This window comes from Monodon monoceros, unplaced genomic scaffold (assembly GCF_005190385.1).
Source record: "Monodon monoceros isolate NGI ecotype Baffin Bay Population unplaced genomic scaffold, NGI_Narwhal_1 Super_Scaffold_5, whole genome shotgun sequence".
Lineage (NCBI taxonomy): Eukaryota > Metazoa > Chordata > Mammalia > Artiodactyla > Monodontidae > Monodon > Monodon monoceros.
The window spans coordinates 58664437-58680974 of record NW_021703782.1 but is presented as its reverse complement, the minus strand read 5'-3'; the positions used below and the strand labels follow the sequence as shown (position 1 = coordinate 58680974).

General features: G+C 44.6%; 1 protein-coding gene across 1 annotated transcript in view; it reads left to right on the top strand.

Moving 5' to 3' along the window:
- The first annotated feature begins 5907 nt into the window (after nucleotides 1-5907).
- The window catches only part of SLC1A1 (solute carrier family 1 member 1), a 61184-nt gene continuing 50553 nt past the window's right edge, over nucleotides 5908-16538 (top strand). The window contains exon 1 of the mRNA XM_029201552.1: nucleotides 5908-6128. Within this exon, the coding sequence (XP_029057385.1) occupies nucleotides 6038-6128 (91 nt within the window). The 5' untranslated portion in view covers nucleotides 5908-6037. The remainder of the gene's footprint in view (nucleotides 6129-16538) is intronic.

Here is a 16538-nt window from a genome sequence, read left to right as displayed (position 1 = left end):
ATTGTGCACTTTATTTCTATTATTATTACATTGTAATATATAATGAAATAATTATACAACTCACCATAATGCAGAATCAGTGGGAGCCCTGAGCTTGTTTTCCTGCAACTAGACGGTCCCATCTGGAGGTGATGGGAGACAGTGACGTATGAACTGTGTTCCTTAAGCCCAGTCTACTCCGTAATCTCGTTTTGGTTGCTGTCACTGCAGAAAACCCTGCTTCACAAAGACAGGATGTTGGAAATGGAAGCAGGCTTTTCAGTTCTTTTGTGGCAATCTCAGGATATTCCACCTTGACTTTAATCCAGAATGTATGGAGATTTGAAGTTGTCTCAAACATACTTTTAAGGCCACCATCATTTGAGATCTCAAGCAGTTGATCCTCTTCTAGCACAAAGTCGATTCACCTGGCTTATTCACAAACCGGTCGCGGATCCATTCCTTCCCAGTTCGGGGGCCTTTTGTGGTTGGGAAGTAATGCTCAAACTCTTCTGAAAGCTGAGACAGGTGATCATGCACCAGCTGCGAGAAAGAAGGCCCTGGCTCAGTCTCTTTCAAAATCTCTGCTAATGTTTGAAACGTGTCAAAAATCCCAATGTTCACTCGTCGCCTCGATAATTCCAGTTTGGCTTTGAATGCAGCCACTTTATCTGCCGTCTTGAACACAGCTGTCATTCTCCCCTGAAGTGACAGATTGAGTTCATTAAGCAGGTTGAATATGTCACACAAGTAAGCAAGTTTTGCGACACATTCTGTGTCACTGAAATGTGAATGTGCTGCCAGGGGTGACTGTTTATCTAAAAGAAATTTCTGGAGCAGCTCTCGTAACTCAAAAACTCTGGCCAGTGATCTACCTTTAGAAAGCCATTTCACTTCTGTGTATAAGAGAAGACGTGTGTGCTCTGTGTCCATCTCCTCACAGAGCTGCGTGAACAGACGTGAGTTAAGGGCATGTACTTTAATGTCGTTGATAATTTTAATCACATCCTGCAAAACACTGTTAAGTTCAGGTGACATTTTTTGGCTAGCCAGCATTTCTCTACGGATGACACAGTGCGTAGACTCACATTCAGAAGTGACCTCTTTGACCCGAGTAGTGAAGTCAAAAAGCCATCCAGTCATAGCAGCCACTCAGTCTGTGCATATACCAACACAAAATGACCAAATCAGTTTTCCTGATATGTAATCATTCAAAGAACTGAATAGTTCTGCAGCTGTGGTGTTGGTTGGCAACAAAAGTGCACATAACATGTCCTGCACATCCTCCTGAAAAATATATCGCACAAAAACAAGCATTGTTGCCTTGTTGTCAACATCGGTAGACTCGTCAACCTGGACTGCGTACCACGGTGACTCATTAATCCTAACAACCGTGCCACAGTATCCTCTGCTATTTCATCAATTCATCTAGTTATGGTGCTAGCCAAAAGAGGAACACGTGTCACCTTTTGAACTGCAGCCTCTCCTAAAAGTTCATGACAAATGTCCTTAGCAGCAGGCAGGATCAACTCTTCACCAATAGTAAAGGGCTTCTTAGCTTTAGCAATGCAGTTAGCCACTAAGGACCATGCTGTCGGTGCAGACATATTTGATGAAGTGGTGGCCTTCAATAATTGCTTCTGTTCTTCGTGTTCACGTTTCTTTCTTTTGAAAAAAGAAATGCAGGGTGCTTGGTCTCCATGTGACGAAGCAGTTTTGAAGATTTCTTGGCTTCGTTGGAGAGCCGGTCACCACATATTATACAAAGCGGGCTTGGAGAATGTGAATCACCTGTTGCAATGAACCTGTAATTTAAGTAGGACTCTTGGTATTTTCTTTTCAATGCAGCTTTCTTTTTGTTGGCAGTCTTAGAGTCTTCTGCTGTCTCATCATTGGGTCTTTACCCCTCTTCAAAGAGGCTCTCCAGTGATGTTTGTTTTTTACTCATTTTGGCTACGGTTAGCTTGTGGGCTTACCACAACTGTGACTGAGACAAGTGTGCAGTGTGGGAAAGAGGCACAGACGGAAGTGGTACATAAAATAATGGGTGGGCCAAGTGTGGACTAAAGTTAAGTGTCAGATTCTGACTTAAAGCCTGCCACCAGATGCAGCTGTACAACTGAAGTACATCAATTAACTTGCCACTATAAAGCCTGCCACCAGATGCAGCTTGTCACTTGCCCCTCACTGATTGGGTTTTGATATGAGTCTGCAAGCAATTGATTTATTATGGTCGCTGTGCAGTCAGACCTCTCTGCTAATGATAATTTGCATTTGCAGCCGCTCCCCAGCACCGCCTCAGCCCCCCCCTCAGGTGATCTGGCATTAGATTCTCATAAGGAGCGGGCAACCTAGATCCCTAGATCCCTTGAATGCACAGTTCACAGTAGGGTTTGCCACCGCTGATCTGACAGGAGGCGGAGCTCAGGCGGTAATGCTAGCGATGGGGAGAGGCTGTAAATGCAAATGAAGCTTCCCTCACTTGCCTGCTGCTCACCTCCTGCTGTGCGGCCCAGTTCCTAACAGGCCATGAACCAGTATCATGAACTGGTACCAGTCCGTGGCCCGAGGGTTGAGGACCTTTGGTTTAATGCAGTTTGTGCGTTTAGCTTGAGCAAGACCACCTAGTTCAATCCTTGATCCTTCTCTTACTAATGGAGGGAACTTAAACAAGTTACTTAACCTCTTTTTGCCTTAGATTCCTCAGCAGTAAAATAAAGATAATAATAATACACAATATCTCACTTGATTCTTCCAGCAGCCCCATGAGGTAACAATAGTCCCTACTTCATTAAGTTTTGTGAGGACCAAAGTAGTTACTACATATAAAGTGGTTAGAAGGGTGTCTGGCAAATGTTAAGTGTATTATAAGTGTTTGCTTATTAATTACCTTTTATTACCAGCTAAAGTGGACCTGCCAAGTAGCAATAGCATAAACATAGTTTATAATTCACTTGGCCCATGTGCTTTGAACTTCTTCGATTCTTGACTTTTATTTTTAATTTAGGAGATTTTAATTATTTCAAAATGAGTGTATATGTTTAGACTCTATTTTTCTTTTTATATTGCACTATCCTAAAATTGCATAATTTAAATAAGCATAAAATGAATATGTACTATATGGGCTTTAGGTGTGAAAGTACAATAGATTCAGGGTCCACTGATTGTAATTCTAAAGGCAATTACTATTGACCAATATACAAGGGTTCTAGTAATTGTGCAATTTGCAGAGATGTGGATGGACCTAGAGACTGTCATACAGAGTTAAGTCAGAAAAACAAGTATCGTATAATATTGCTTATATGTGGAATCTAGAAAAATGAACTGATGAACTTATTTGTAAAGCAGAAATAGACACAGACATAGGGAACAAACATATGGATACTGCGGGGGAAAGGGGGGTGGGATGAATTGGGAGGTTGGCATTTACATATATACACTACTATGTATAAAATAGATTACTAATGAGAACCTACTGTATAGCAGAGGGAACTCTACTCAGTGCTCTGTGGTGACCTAAATGGGAAGGAAATACAAAAAAGAGGGCATATATATATATACGTATAGCTGATTCACTTTGCTGTACAGCAGAAACGAACACAACATTGTAAAGCAACTATACTCCAATAAAAATTAATAATAAAATATATGTATACCAGGGTTCTTGTGGGTGTGAAGTGGCTCAGGGTGTGTTCATGACAGGCAGGCAACGAGAGGAAGTAAAAAGATGCCTGTCCAGGTTGACCCCCAAGTAAAACTCATGATGACGCTTGTATGCCAGACACTGTTCTAAGTCTTTTACATACATTCTAGTATTCAGTTCTTACAATACCCTCATGAGATAAATACTATTAATGCCCCCATTTACAGATGTAGAAACTGAGACACAAAAAAATTTAAGCAACTTGCCCAAGGTCACCCAGCTGGTAAATGGTAGTGCTGGGATTTAAACCTAAATATCCTACTCCCAAAACCCAGGTGTAATTATCTCACTACATACACCTCAAAAAATTGTGATGTACAAAGTCTGCTTAGATTCTTCCACGCTTTTCTCTTTAGGACCTCTTTATTTCTTAAATACAGCCCTATCCACACTGTAATGGGCACAGGTATGCTTATGGTAAACACTTTAGAAAATACAGAAAAATAGAAAGCAAAAAGATTCGAGTAATAATATCACCCAAAAATGACCACTGTTAAAATTTTGTGTTTCCTTCTAGACTTTTTTCTAAGTACATGGTTTTGCTCTAGGTTTGTTTTACATAGTTGTGATCACGTGATATATACAATTTTTATCTTCCGGTTTTCCCTCATATTATGACATGTGCTATCCTATGCTATTAGAAATTTCATAAACTTCTTTTATAGACGCTGCATAATGTACAGTTACGTGGCAGTTCCATAATATATTTACCACTCTTCACCTTGAACATCTGAAGATTTCCAGCTTTTTTACTGTGGGATGGATGTCTTTGTCCCCTCTTTCTCAATAGTTTCCCTTCTTCTGACATTTCTTCAGATCTTTCCCAGGCACACAGTGACATTGGTGTCCCTCTAGCTTTCCTTCTCTCAAAATTTATTTTTTGGAAAGGAGCTGATAAACTCATTCATACTAAAGTGTACATGGTTCATAAAACTTATTTTCTCTTCAAGGACACTTCTGTCAATTTAAGCCAAAGGAATGGAGCTCTAATTGTGAGGGGTTAGTCACCAGAAAATCTAGCTGGGAGATTCCCCCACCCTCCCCAATCAGAGGAGACTCTACAATAGCAAAAAGGTGCAGGGCTGACTTAACGTTAGGAAAGCTAATGAGAAGGCAGACTGGAGCTGCAGAGGTGGTGGCGTGGTAAAAGGGAAGGAAAAAGTTTTGTATAAGCGAGGGTGAAAAAACTGGGTAGAAGAATGGAAGAGAATTAGAAAATTCACTTAGCTGCACTTACCTAGTTTCTCCACCTCTCCTGTGTCTGCCTTTCCAAAGCATCTGGCCTTAGGGATGGGCCCGCCCACCTTCTCCTCAGAACTGCTCGGTCGGTTTCTCAGTCCCAATCATTCTGCCAAGTCTCACAGCTTTGGGGCCTTGCGCGGCCACAGAGCCGGTCGCAAGGAGCGGCAGTGAAGTTCTAAGAGGGCCCATTCCAAGCCCTGGGTTCACAGACCATCCTGTGGGAACGTCACCTCCCTCGGCTTACGGAGGAGAGTTAACAATACCTGTGGGGGCAGGGGACTTTGAGGCCTCGTGTGAAAGTTCACAAAGTCCTGTCCTGCTCACCGCCCCCCCAGCACTCTTTTTTTCCCCCCTCCTCCTAGAGGTTTCTAGGAGGCTTTTCAGGCTGCTGGCCAATCCGAGGCTGCAGTGGAGAAGCAAATGGGACCCAAGACAGAACTCAGTTCCCCACGACTCTCTCCACTGCGGTGCTGCACTGGCAGTGGCTGGTATGGAGAAAGAGGAGGCTTGCTGGTGTGCCGAATGAAGTCCAAAGTAAAGGGGCCAGCGACTCCGCCCCTCTGGATTAGGAAGAGGAGGAAACCATAAATCCGAAAACCTAGCCTGACCAATTAAAAAAAAAAAACAAAAAAAAACGAGAGTCTCCAGTCTAAGGCTGGGGAGGAGCGCAGCGGTCCCTGAGTAGCCGTCCCCGCTGCAGCCACAGCATGGGAGCCCTCCCACGCCTGCTCCACCGGGACCCCCGGGCGCACCACGCACGCACCCACCCGCCCTCCTCCCTGGGCCGGCCGCTCCTCCCTCTTTCCTCGCTGGTTGGCCGCGGCGCCGCAGAGCGCGGCGGCGGCAGGAGGAGTCGGGCGCGCCCGCCACGCACGGCCACCGAGCTAGCAGGGGCTGCAGGCACGGCGCGCGAGCTCAGGTGGCGGCGGAGGCGGCGGCAGCGGCTGCGGCAGCGGCCAACGCACACCCTCTCCCCAGCGCGCCCGCATCCCTCCTGCACTGAGCCGCGGAGCCGCCGGCGGACCCCGGGCTCCACCGGCCCCCGCGCGCACGGCCGAGCCCCACGCACAAGAGCGGCCGCCTCTCCCGTGGTTCGGAGCCCGGGCGCCAGCCATGGGGAAGCCGGCGAAGAAGGGATGCGACTGGAAGCGCTTCCTGAGGAATAATTGGCTGCTACTCTCCACCGTGGCTGCGGTGGTGCTAGGTGAGCTGCGTGGCGGGTGGACGACGCGCGCACCCTCACGCCCTCCCAGCGCCCAGGCCGCGTGCGGGGCGGGCGGGTGCGAGGGTGGGCATGGCGCTGGCGCACCCGATGCTCGGGTCCCTCGGCTCCCCCTCGGCCTCGGACACCACGCGGGGGCTTACCCTCGAGGGTGTTGATTTCTGCGTGCAAAGAACAAAGCTCCTCCGGGACTCCCGTTTGGGTGTTCCGCGAGCTGCGGGTTCCTGCTTTACCCAAAATGGTCAAAGGGGTTTGCAAGGGAGAAAGGGAAGCAAGAGCTCTCGGTTCTTCCCGTTTGGAAGCAAATGTGTTTAATTTTTAAAATCCTATCTGCTCACCCCTTTTTTTCCTGAACCGTGCGTTGTCCGGACAGGGATTGAGTGTGGATGATGGTTCCCGATTGGACTGGAAGAGGCACCCGAACCTCAGGGATGGTCCGGTTCCCGGGGGGGAGGGAGGAGGTGGATGTTACCTTCGGTTGGTCACCCTGGGCAGTGCCTGGAAAGTGCCTTCCCATGCGTCTAGCCGCTGCCCGCGCTGAGGCACGGAAAACCTGCCAGATTCGTGCTTGAATTCAGGAGTATGTAGTTGTGGCCCGCAGGATGTCAAGGGGAAGAGAGCTATCAGATTTCTCCCTTTCCCCCGTGCAAATCTACCGAGGTAGCCTCCCTGAGCTTCCTTGCTCTCCACATTGGTTTTCTATTGAAAGTAATTTTTAAGTCATATGTGCTTGTTTTTAAACAAGGTGTATTTAAGTGATTCATTCCTGAGAAATCACTGGACTAGGTGAAAGTCAGATCCATTGCTCAGAGGTATGAGTTGTTCCTATTTAGACTCTGAATTTCTGCCAGGTTGTCTGTTTTACACCTTGGGCCCTGGGATGCTCCTCTTTGGCGTTGGCGCCAAGACTGCCTCCTTTCCTCTAAGAGTTGGCACAGGTGGGGACACCCAGCAGGTGAGGCTCCTTTGAAAACCCCACCTTCCATTTGGAAACTGGAGCTGGGGAGAGGGCTAGCCTGTACCTCTCCCAGCCTCATGCACTTTTCTCTCCAGCTGCTGCTTCTGAATCTCAGAATATTTGGTGTTGCCTGCTCCCCCTCTTGGTGCCCAACCCCCCCGCCCCCCCCAAAAAGTCTGTGGAGGTTAATGGATTCCTCAGGGTCGGATTTGTTCCTCCAGATCCTTATGCAAAGTCAAGTCAGGTTTCTAGTAAATAAATAACATTCTGGAATTACCTTAGCAGAGGCCACGTGTGGAAGGAAAAGAGAGAAGTAGAGGAGCAAGTCTTGACTGCTTAACTCTTTTCCCCAAGAAGAGCCACATGGTTTAGGGCATTTGTTTTGTTTTGTTTTGGTTGGTTGGTTGGCTGGTTGGTTGCGTTGGGTCTTCGTTGCTGCACGCGGGCTTTCTCTAGTTACGGCGAGCGGGGGGCTACTCTTCATTGTGGTGCGTGGGCTTCTCATTGCGGTGGCTTCTCTTGTTGCAGAGCACGGGCTCTAGGCATGTGAGCTTAAGTAGTTGTGGCGCACAGGCTTAGTTGCTCCGTGGCATGTGGGTTCTTCCCGGACCAGGGCTCGAACCCGTGTTCCCTGCATTGGCAGGCGGAGTCTTAACCACTGTGCCACTAGGGAAGTCCCTGGTTAGGGTGTTTTTAAGGGAAGAGTTATCCCACCCCATCACGTTTTAAATAACAGATGCCTCAGAGAGAGTGATTTCTTTTCCCCGCAGCCAAATAGATGAGATGGCCTTGTTTGTTTTCCTAGTGACAAGATTCCAGAATTAATTGTTAAATCCCTTTTTAAGGATGGTTTTGGGTAGCCTGGTATTTCCCTCCCAATCCCCCATGGGCGTGAAATGATCCTGCCTTTTCAGCTGTGGGGTTTTCCAGAGATACTCACCTATTAACCAAGTGTGGCACACCAGTGTTGAGTTTACCGATTCACTGGAGGCTGGTTTGGCAAAGATTTTGAAAATTGTCCCCTGGCCTTTGGAACTTGTTGCATAAATACGTCTTCAGAGTCATGGGAGATAACATGTCTGTTTTGCAGACGTGGCCTTTGGTGTCAGATGGGCAATTTCCTCCAGTTTTAATGTGGGTAAGCCCCAGGGGCTTGATTCAGATACTTTGCTCCAGAAAGGAAAAACACCATATAAAAATTGTAAGCGCTCAACTGAACTCTTTCAGCACATTTGCAAAAGGAGCAACATCGGGCAGTCCCTGAGCATTTCAGCTCCTGGTCTGAGAAGTCAAGCCTACACCACCCTCAATGTGTCCATCACAAGGCACTTCCCAGAGTCCTCCTCTTTTCCTCATTCTTTGGAACACTGGGCTTGAGTGCAAAAATCATACCTCTGTCTGTGTAGTCTGTGCTAACTCATTCTGGTTTAAACCCAGAAGTGAAATTGCAGCCAACTTATAACAGGGATGCTAAGTCCATCCATAAGCCCTTTAGGCCATGATAGTAAGTTTATTTTTATAACAGTCTTGATTGATACAGAAATCACAAGCACTCTCATGTAGCCTCCTTTCTGTACCTTTCAGTATGTGGATCCTAAAGAAGAAAAAACAGTTAAACTTATTTATTACCCTGACAGAATATCATCTTCTGATTAAAATTGAAATGTTTTGTCCCTGCTATAATTCAGCAGCCCTGACACTTTAAAATATTTTGATTTTTGAAGTGAGGGGCAAAGGTTTTTCCCAGCCATCTTAAAGCCTCTGATTATTGAAGACAGCATTTGAGGGGAAATGAAATTAAAAGTCATTTTTATTAGGTGTAAAAGTTAATTTCTTACATGGACAAGGAGATGCTAAAAGCTAAATACTTCCTCATATTCTTATTCATGAGATAAAGGGATTGAATAGTTAAGTGACCATCTTTGTTAATTTCTGTGAAACCCTACAAGGTCCTGGAAATAATATCTTGGATTTTCAGGTGAGAGGCCTTTACTAAAATCTGATTAGGAACAATTTTCATTGTATCTATTACAATTCTTTCAGGTTTTTTCCCTGCTTCTGTAGTGTAGTAGTATGAGCACAGAGCCTGGAGTCAAGAGTTCTAGATTTGAATTCTGATACTGTCATGTTCTACCATTTAGACAAAATCTCTGATTCTCTGGAATCCTCAATTTCCTCATCTGGAAAATAGGGATATAGGTCATTACCTCATTTGCTATTAGAGTTGTTTAAGATAATGTGAAAATATCTAGTTGTGTGACTGGCATATAACAGGTACTCAATAAATGTCATTTTAAGATGATTTGAATAATTTCATTGTGAGGAAATTAATATTTTCTTATAAAATAAGGTCTCTCGTGGTCTTTCTCTGTTCTGCTTGGTGTCCAGTCTAGAATTCTGAGTCCAAGGTGATTCAAGTGTTTTGATGACATGTTCTGTCTAGGTGAACACCAGCCTCCAGAGCATTATTTACTGTTTTAAAAGGATATGGAAAGGATTAATCATTTTGTTTTGTGCCCCATAGCCTGATTCTCATTTCACTTAACAGGGCAGAAATTACGAGGGAAGAATTTTAGTGCTTTAAGTGGGAATTCTGTGCAAGCAGAATCTGTGTGTGATAATTCTGTGTCCAAGCGTTGTGATTCAAGTCAGCCAGTACTGATCATAGCGTGTATAATGTTGGTAAAGCACTCATGGAACCCTCACCCCGTTCACAACATAAAGCCTGATCTTTCTGTCCAGGTTGTGCTTTATTTCAGTGCTTTATTTCAGTCGTTTGAAAAATCTGATTTCCAGGTTGTGGATTTTCAGGAAAGGAAATAGCTGTTGTTATTTACAGGAGCTGGCAAGCTTGTTCATCCGGAATAATTTTCTTTGGAGCACTAAAGAAAGGGGTCATTTACAGATTCAGATTCCATTGTCCAAAATCGAAAACAATTCCTTCATGTTCTTAGTAATAACCCTTGCCCTACCCAGCCTTACGTCTCCTACGCCGGAGCTCTTGTATCTGGCAGTGCTAATTTGAGTCATGGTGTAAGCTCTCTTGCTCAGTTTCTACGTGTCTGTGAAGCTCCTGAAGATCGGGGATCGGGCAGGGAGACGACTGCAACTCAGCGTTCAGAATGTATTTTGTTATCATGAAACTCATGTGCTCTGGCAGGTCTCAGGCCTGGTGCTGCTGGGCGTCTAATCAGCTCAGCCTTGGAATATACCTGTAGAGTAACCGATGCTTAAATCATTCGCTCATTCAACAAATATATATTGGGCACCTACTGTGTGCCAGGGACTGTTCTAGAACCAGGGCACATAACAGTGAACAAAATAAAAACCCCTGTCCTCATGGGACTTATGTTCAAGTGGAGACAAGCAGACAGTAAACCGGAAAAATAGGTAAACTACAATGTAGAGTATGTTAGATGGTGAGAGTGCCCCAGAGTAACGTAAAGCAGAGAGGGTGCTGGGGGATTGCAGGTTGAAATAGGGAGAATGGGAAGGCCCTGCTGGGAAGGCGAAAATTGAAGTGAGACTGGAAAGAGGTGAAGGAGCGCAGATATCTAGGGAGATCCTGATGTGTTTAAGGAAGAGCATGGGGGTGGAGTGAGGAGGTGGGGGGAAGAGGCAGTAGGATGGTGTGAGTTCTTATAAGGACTTTGACTTTTACTGGGAGTTGAGAAACGATTAAAAGGTGTTGAGCAGAGCAGTGACATGGTCTGATTATCTTTTAATCAGCTTTCCCTGTCTGGCTGCTCTTTTGACCACAGACAGCAGAGACAAGTGTGGAAGCAGAGAGACCAGTTTAGGAGGCTAGTACAATTAACCTGCTATGTGTTTTTTTTTAATTAAAAAAATGATTTATTTTATAATTGTTCTGTATAAGAAAGTTAGGATCTTGTTCTGCTATGTATTTTACACTTTTCTAATCTCATTTCCATCATGGCTAGTGAAATCTTAGGAAATACTTAAGAAAAATCAATGAAAAAAATATTGCAACTATAAAGTCGGCCTTATTGTTCACCGTTATATGGACGAGGAAACAGACTTGGAACAGTGCAGGACTCGCTCAGGATCACTCAGATAACAACTGGGAATGCCCAGTCTTCCTATACTTTTCCTTCCCCCCCCTTTGGACTGCTGTCCTCCGTCTTGCTCCCCATCTCCCTGTCATATTTGGTCCTTGCAGACCCTCCTGGGGACCATGGTGGTCTGGCTGTATGCCACATTGGGATAGGGTATGAGGATTCTGTAGTGTGCACTTTGGGCTGTAGTTGGCGCCTTTCTCCCCTGAGACTGAGAAGGGGCTGCAACATGCGTCCACAGGACTCTCGGAATTGCAGTGTGTGCCCTGGAGGAACACTGCTCCTGTGGGATTTGCCAGACTGATCAGCCAGACTGGTCTCCACTCTAGGGTCAGAGCCACCCTTACACCTCTGTCCATGAGGCTGCCCTGCTATTCTTTCCACCTTCAAAGCCTGCCCTTTCTACCTTCTAACTAAGTGGCTTGGTGTGACTGGCGCAAAGGGTGTGATTGAGGGACATGGGGGGAGAAAAAGCAAGGCTGCCACGGAGGTCGGCGGCCAGATCCTAGAGAGACTGGAATGCCATGCTCATAAGTCCAGACATGCTCCTGAGGACAAAACTGGACAATGACATAGGCAGGACTGTGCTTAGAAAAGATCCTTGAGGCAGATGGATGTGGAAAATGGATCCAAGAAGGGTGATCTTGCAAGTGGGCAGATCACCCTAGGGGATTACTGTTAAGGTCCAGGCAGAGAGAGAGAGAGATGGGGGCCTTAGCAGAGCAGCAGCATTGAGAGTGGAAAGGAAAGGACAGCTCTGTGAGGTGTTCAGCAGGTTAATCTGATGCGGCTTGGCTAGGTTTAGTCCTCGGGAGAAGGAGGTGGTGATGTCTAGCAGGAGAGGAAGTCCCGGAGGGGGCAGCAGCTTGGAAAAGAACTATCACGCTCTCCCACTGTACAGAACCAATGTCTACTTGCTTTTTGTTACTGTATAGTTAGAGTGTATTCTAATTTCCTGCCTTCCCCACTGACCCATGAGCCCTTGAGAGAAGGAATTCTGTGTTGCCCCCTCTATACCCACAGCACCTGTCACAATACCTGGTGGGCTCAATACATTTGTTAAATTGTTGTGTCATTTATGACTCAGAGAGATAGTTAGACGTTATCCTTGTTTATTGAATGAGTAAATGAGCCCAAAGCTAAGCTTGAATTCCACCATACATTCTTCTCTGCCTACTTCAGCCTCCTCTGATCTGCATCAGTAAGACAGATTAACACTTAGTTTACATATACTTATCAAGCACGTTAAACTTTTCTTCTTCAAAACTAGATTATAGACCCCTAGAGGGCGAAAGCATTCTGATTACCCTTAGCAGGCACTAGAAAATGAAAGGAGACCTTAAAGTAATGAGACTGACTCTAAAATGCTATATAAAAAAGTGAATCTTTGTTTCTTGTCAGAAGGAAGAGAGGTTCGGATTAGCTGGAAGATCAAAGAGATTTCATTCATGTGCCAACTCCAATTTATAGGTAGTGGACTGTCTGGCGTGATATGTTTGTTGAGAAAGAAAAGTTCTGAAATTGATTACTGATGTCTGCCAAGGGCTTAAGGTCAGGAAATAGTGGCCTGTGTGCTGCATACTTGTTGACCCTGGGTCAGAAAGTCCCTGAAGTTCCTTCTAGCTTTAAAATCCCTTAGCTCTATGCTTGTATAGTCATTCCTCAGTTCATTGCTGGGAGTTAGAGGAAGTCTTCCTTAGGGAACTAAGGAAGGGTTAAAAGTCATTACTGGAGGGTAAAATGACCTTGATGTTGAGTCATTTGTTCTACATCTGTGACTTGGGGTGTAAAAATGTAAATTGTGTGTGGGACTGTTACCAGGGTAATGTTCTATGTCAGCCTTAAATTATTCATCACGACAGTAATGTGAGGTCTAATAAACTTACGTTGTTTCTATACATGTATATATATCTTGCATGTATCTGCTTAATTAAGTACCTTTGAGAAGCGATCCTTTAGCTAACTTGTCCCTAGTTCCACATATTGAAGGATTAGGGAAACAATTTTGGGCTTTGAATGCCTATGCCTGGTGCTTTCAGTTTTGAAACCAAATCAGAACCCACCAGAGTTGGGGAATCACTGAAAAGATTCTGATTTTTGGCTGATCAAACTTAACCCATCTGTCAAAAATTTGAGCAGTGGGCATAAGAAATAAAGGAAGCTTCAAATGACGACATAAGATGTAGAAAATTATCACATGCCAAATTTGGATTTGGTGGAGTTCATATAGTAGCTCAGATGAGTAGAAACCTTGGGTTGCTCAGACACGGTGTAAATAAATGGAATTAGGAATTAGCTGTTGGAGAGCATATGTGTGCTCATATGAACACTTGCTTATTAAGAGAGAAAGCTTTCCATGTTAATTACTTGGGAGAAATTGTGATTACCTTTAGCAGAGCTGAGACTGAAAATAGCTGTCCTATATAGGGAGTCAGTGACACGCCGGCCTGGTGCCAGGCAGCTCTGTTCACCTGAGGAACTGCAGATCTCCCCCATGTTGATGTCGCTGGAGATCTGGGGTCACGAGTACCGTGGGGACTCCAGCACTCTCGAAGAAAATGAGCTCATCTTAGATGGAACTGAGTGGCCCACTTAAACTCCCCCGCAGCAATGTCTGTTAAAGTAGCAAGTCTTTTCAATGGCCTTTCCTATTTTGAATGTTAAACATACATCTAATAGAAGACAACATTGAAGACAGTTACTATTAAGCCAATAATTCACTTCAGAGCTGTAGTTTAGCACAGCAGATAGATTTAGAAGGAGCTGATTCATTATAGTTGCTGAGGAAAACAGCCCCAAACTGCGACAAAGAGTGCTCTGTTGTAATTAGAACGCTCCACAGTAACACCTCTGTTAATGGAAAGGAAGTGTTTCAGTGACTCACTCATTGCCAGAAATGTTACTACCCTACCTTTGAAAAATATCTGCCCACTGCCTGTTCCATTACCAGAGGTAGAATATTTCCTTTCCAGCAAATACTCCTGCACTTTCTGGGATGGGCAGACCTTGTCCCAGCTCACAGACACTTCATGCTGTGTGTCCTGGGTGGTTCCTCTCCCGGGCCCAGCCCCAGTTGTGTGAGCTGTGGGCAGTGGTCCCCGCTCTGCCAGGAGAGTGGGGACTCTGTGCCTTGTTCTCTACCACGAGACCCAGAACCAGCACTGAGGAAACAAGACCCTCCCACCAATCCCTCCACACTCAGGCTAAGGTCTTTGTTCCCAGAGCCCTTGTTGGTCAGAGTCCATAACAGGGTCCACAAGCAAGACAGTTGTCACAGCAGATTTTCCTGTGTCCAGGAAGGGTCCTGATACCAGCATCATGTGACTCTGCTAGGTCTGCATATTGAAGCAAAGTGGTGGCCTTTGGGACTGGAACTTCTATTCAGAAGTGACCTCAGCAGGGGTCTGCACTGTGTGTTAATTTTTACAGCTGCATTGAGACAACTATGCTCTCAGGGGGTTAAAACTGTACTTACTTACTTGACTAAGGAGGAAACCCTTAGAGGAGAATGCTTAAATGAGATTATAAAATTAAATTATTTTTCTACCACCTGAGAGTTATCTGGTTACTTATAATTCAGTAAAGAATTAAGTCAACAAAAAAATGTACCATCACCAGAAATGCCTAACCACAAAAAGCCTAATCTCTGAGCATTACTGGAAAATAAACTGATTCTGTTCTATTTCTGTGGCTATTTCATATACTTAATTGTTTTCTGAGCCACGTAACCACTTTACAAGTTTCATATAAGATTTCCCAAATTATGAGACAATGAGGGAGACACATTTTCTCCTTTGAAAATTTCTTTTTCTGTGGGTAACCAAGCCTAATAGGTAATATTTATTGAGGGCTTATTATGACTTTTATGCACCTTATTTCCCATTTGAGCCTTAGCACAATGAGGTAAGAAGTGTAGTTTTTTTACAGAAAAGGAGACTGAAACTTACAAGGCTTAAGTCACGTGAGGTCACAGTCAGAGCTGGGATTTGCACCCAGGACTGTCTGACTCCAAAACTGCAGTTCTTAACTATTAAGCAAGGCTACTTCCTAATGAACCTTGATACACCTAATTGATAGTTCAGAGCATTCTTGCAGACTTCACTCTTGTACAATAGCTAAATAAAGCCTAGTAGCCTCCTTCTTGCTCCATCCCTTGTCTGTCTCTTGGCTTTTCTTTATCATGTCCTTCAACCTGAGACATTCTACAGTATTTAGTCCTTCCCCTATTCATCTCCCATGTAAACCTTCTATTTGAACTTATTCTAGTTGAGCTTGTCTAAGAGTTGCTTTCCCAGGATGTGTCATACTCTCCTGCCCTACTGCTTTTGCTCATGTGTTTCACCCACTGTTATCCTACCCATCCTTGATGGTGGATCTAATTTTCACTTTTATCATATAGACTTCTCTGACTGCCAGTCAGAGATGATTTCCCTTCTCTGTGCTCGTATAACCCTTAATTTATTTTCCCAAATTGTACTGCATTTGAACCACTACTCCTAATCCTGCCCTGTGGCAGACATCACTAATTGATTATAGCACTCTTTACCTTGGAGCTTTGCTATGACCTCAGAATCCTCAAAACTCTTCTCTAGGCAACTACTGTTAATCAAAGGGAACTGGCATGTAAGACGAAAAATATTGTCCATTGCTGGGAAAATCTATTCATTTTGCAATTAATTTAAATTGAATAAGTGTTGATGTTAACGGGCAAGAGATAGAGTTGAAGTCTGTGTTTTGTCTTAGTCTATCAGAGGCAATATGTGCACAGAAATCACTAATATGAGTATAAGTGTTGTAAATGCTGCAGGAAAGCTACAACACGCCTTGGGCCTTCAAAGAAGAGGGGGAATTGAGAAACAGGTGGAATTGGGAATTGGAGGAGGCCAGGAGTGGCCTTGAGCAGGTGTGGTAGGATTTCTGGGCTTGAAGATTGGAAAGATGACAAACCCAGGTAGAGATAATGATATGGGTACAGGGGTCTTTATCTTGTGTCCGATTTCAGTATTGTATGAAACTATTTAATATATGTATTGTTATGTTTTTACAGCTTCTCTTTCTTATCTCAGTGTCCTGAGGGTTAAAAAAAAAAATGCTGTCTTATATGGGTCTGTCACACTCATAGCATCTAACCTGGTACCTGCTTCATAAGAGATGCTCCCAAATATTTTTGACTGATTATAGAACCTTCTTCATTGAAGAAGAGGTCGATCCTTGATGAGCCTATCCCATCGACCCCCTAGTTACCCAGTAAGTTGCATGGTTTTTTGAGTGAAGACCCTGAGGAACTCTTATCCAAGCTGGAGTCATCTGAAATATACTTTACTCCTAGTTTGGGGGCCCCAGAAGAAGGGCAAGCCT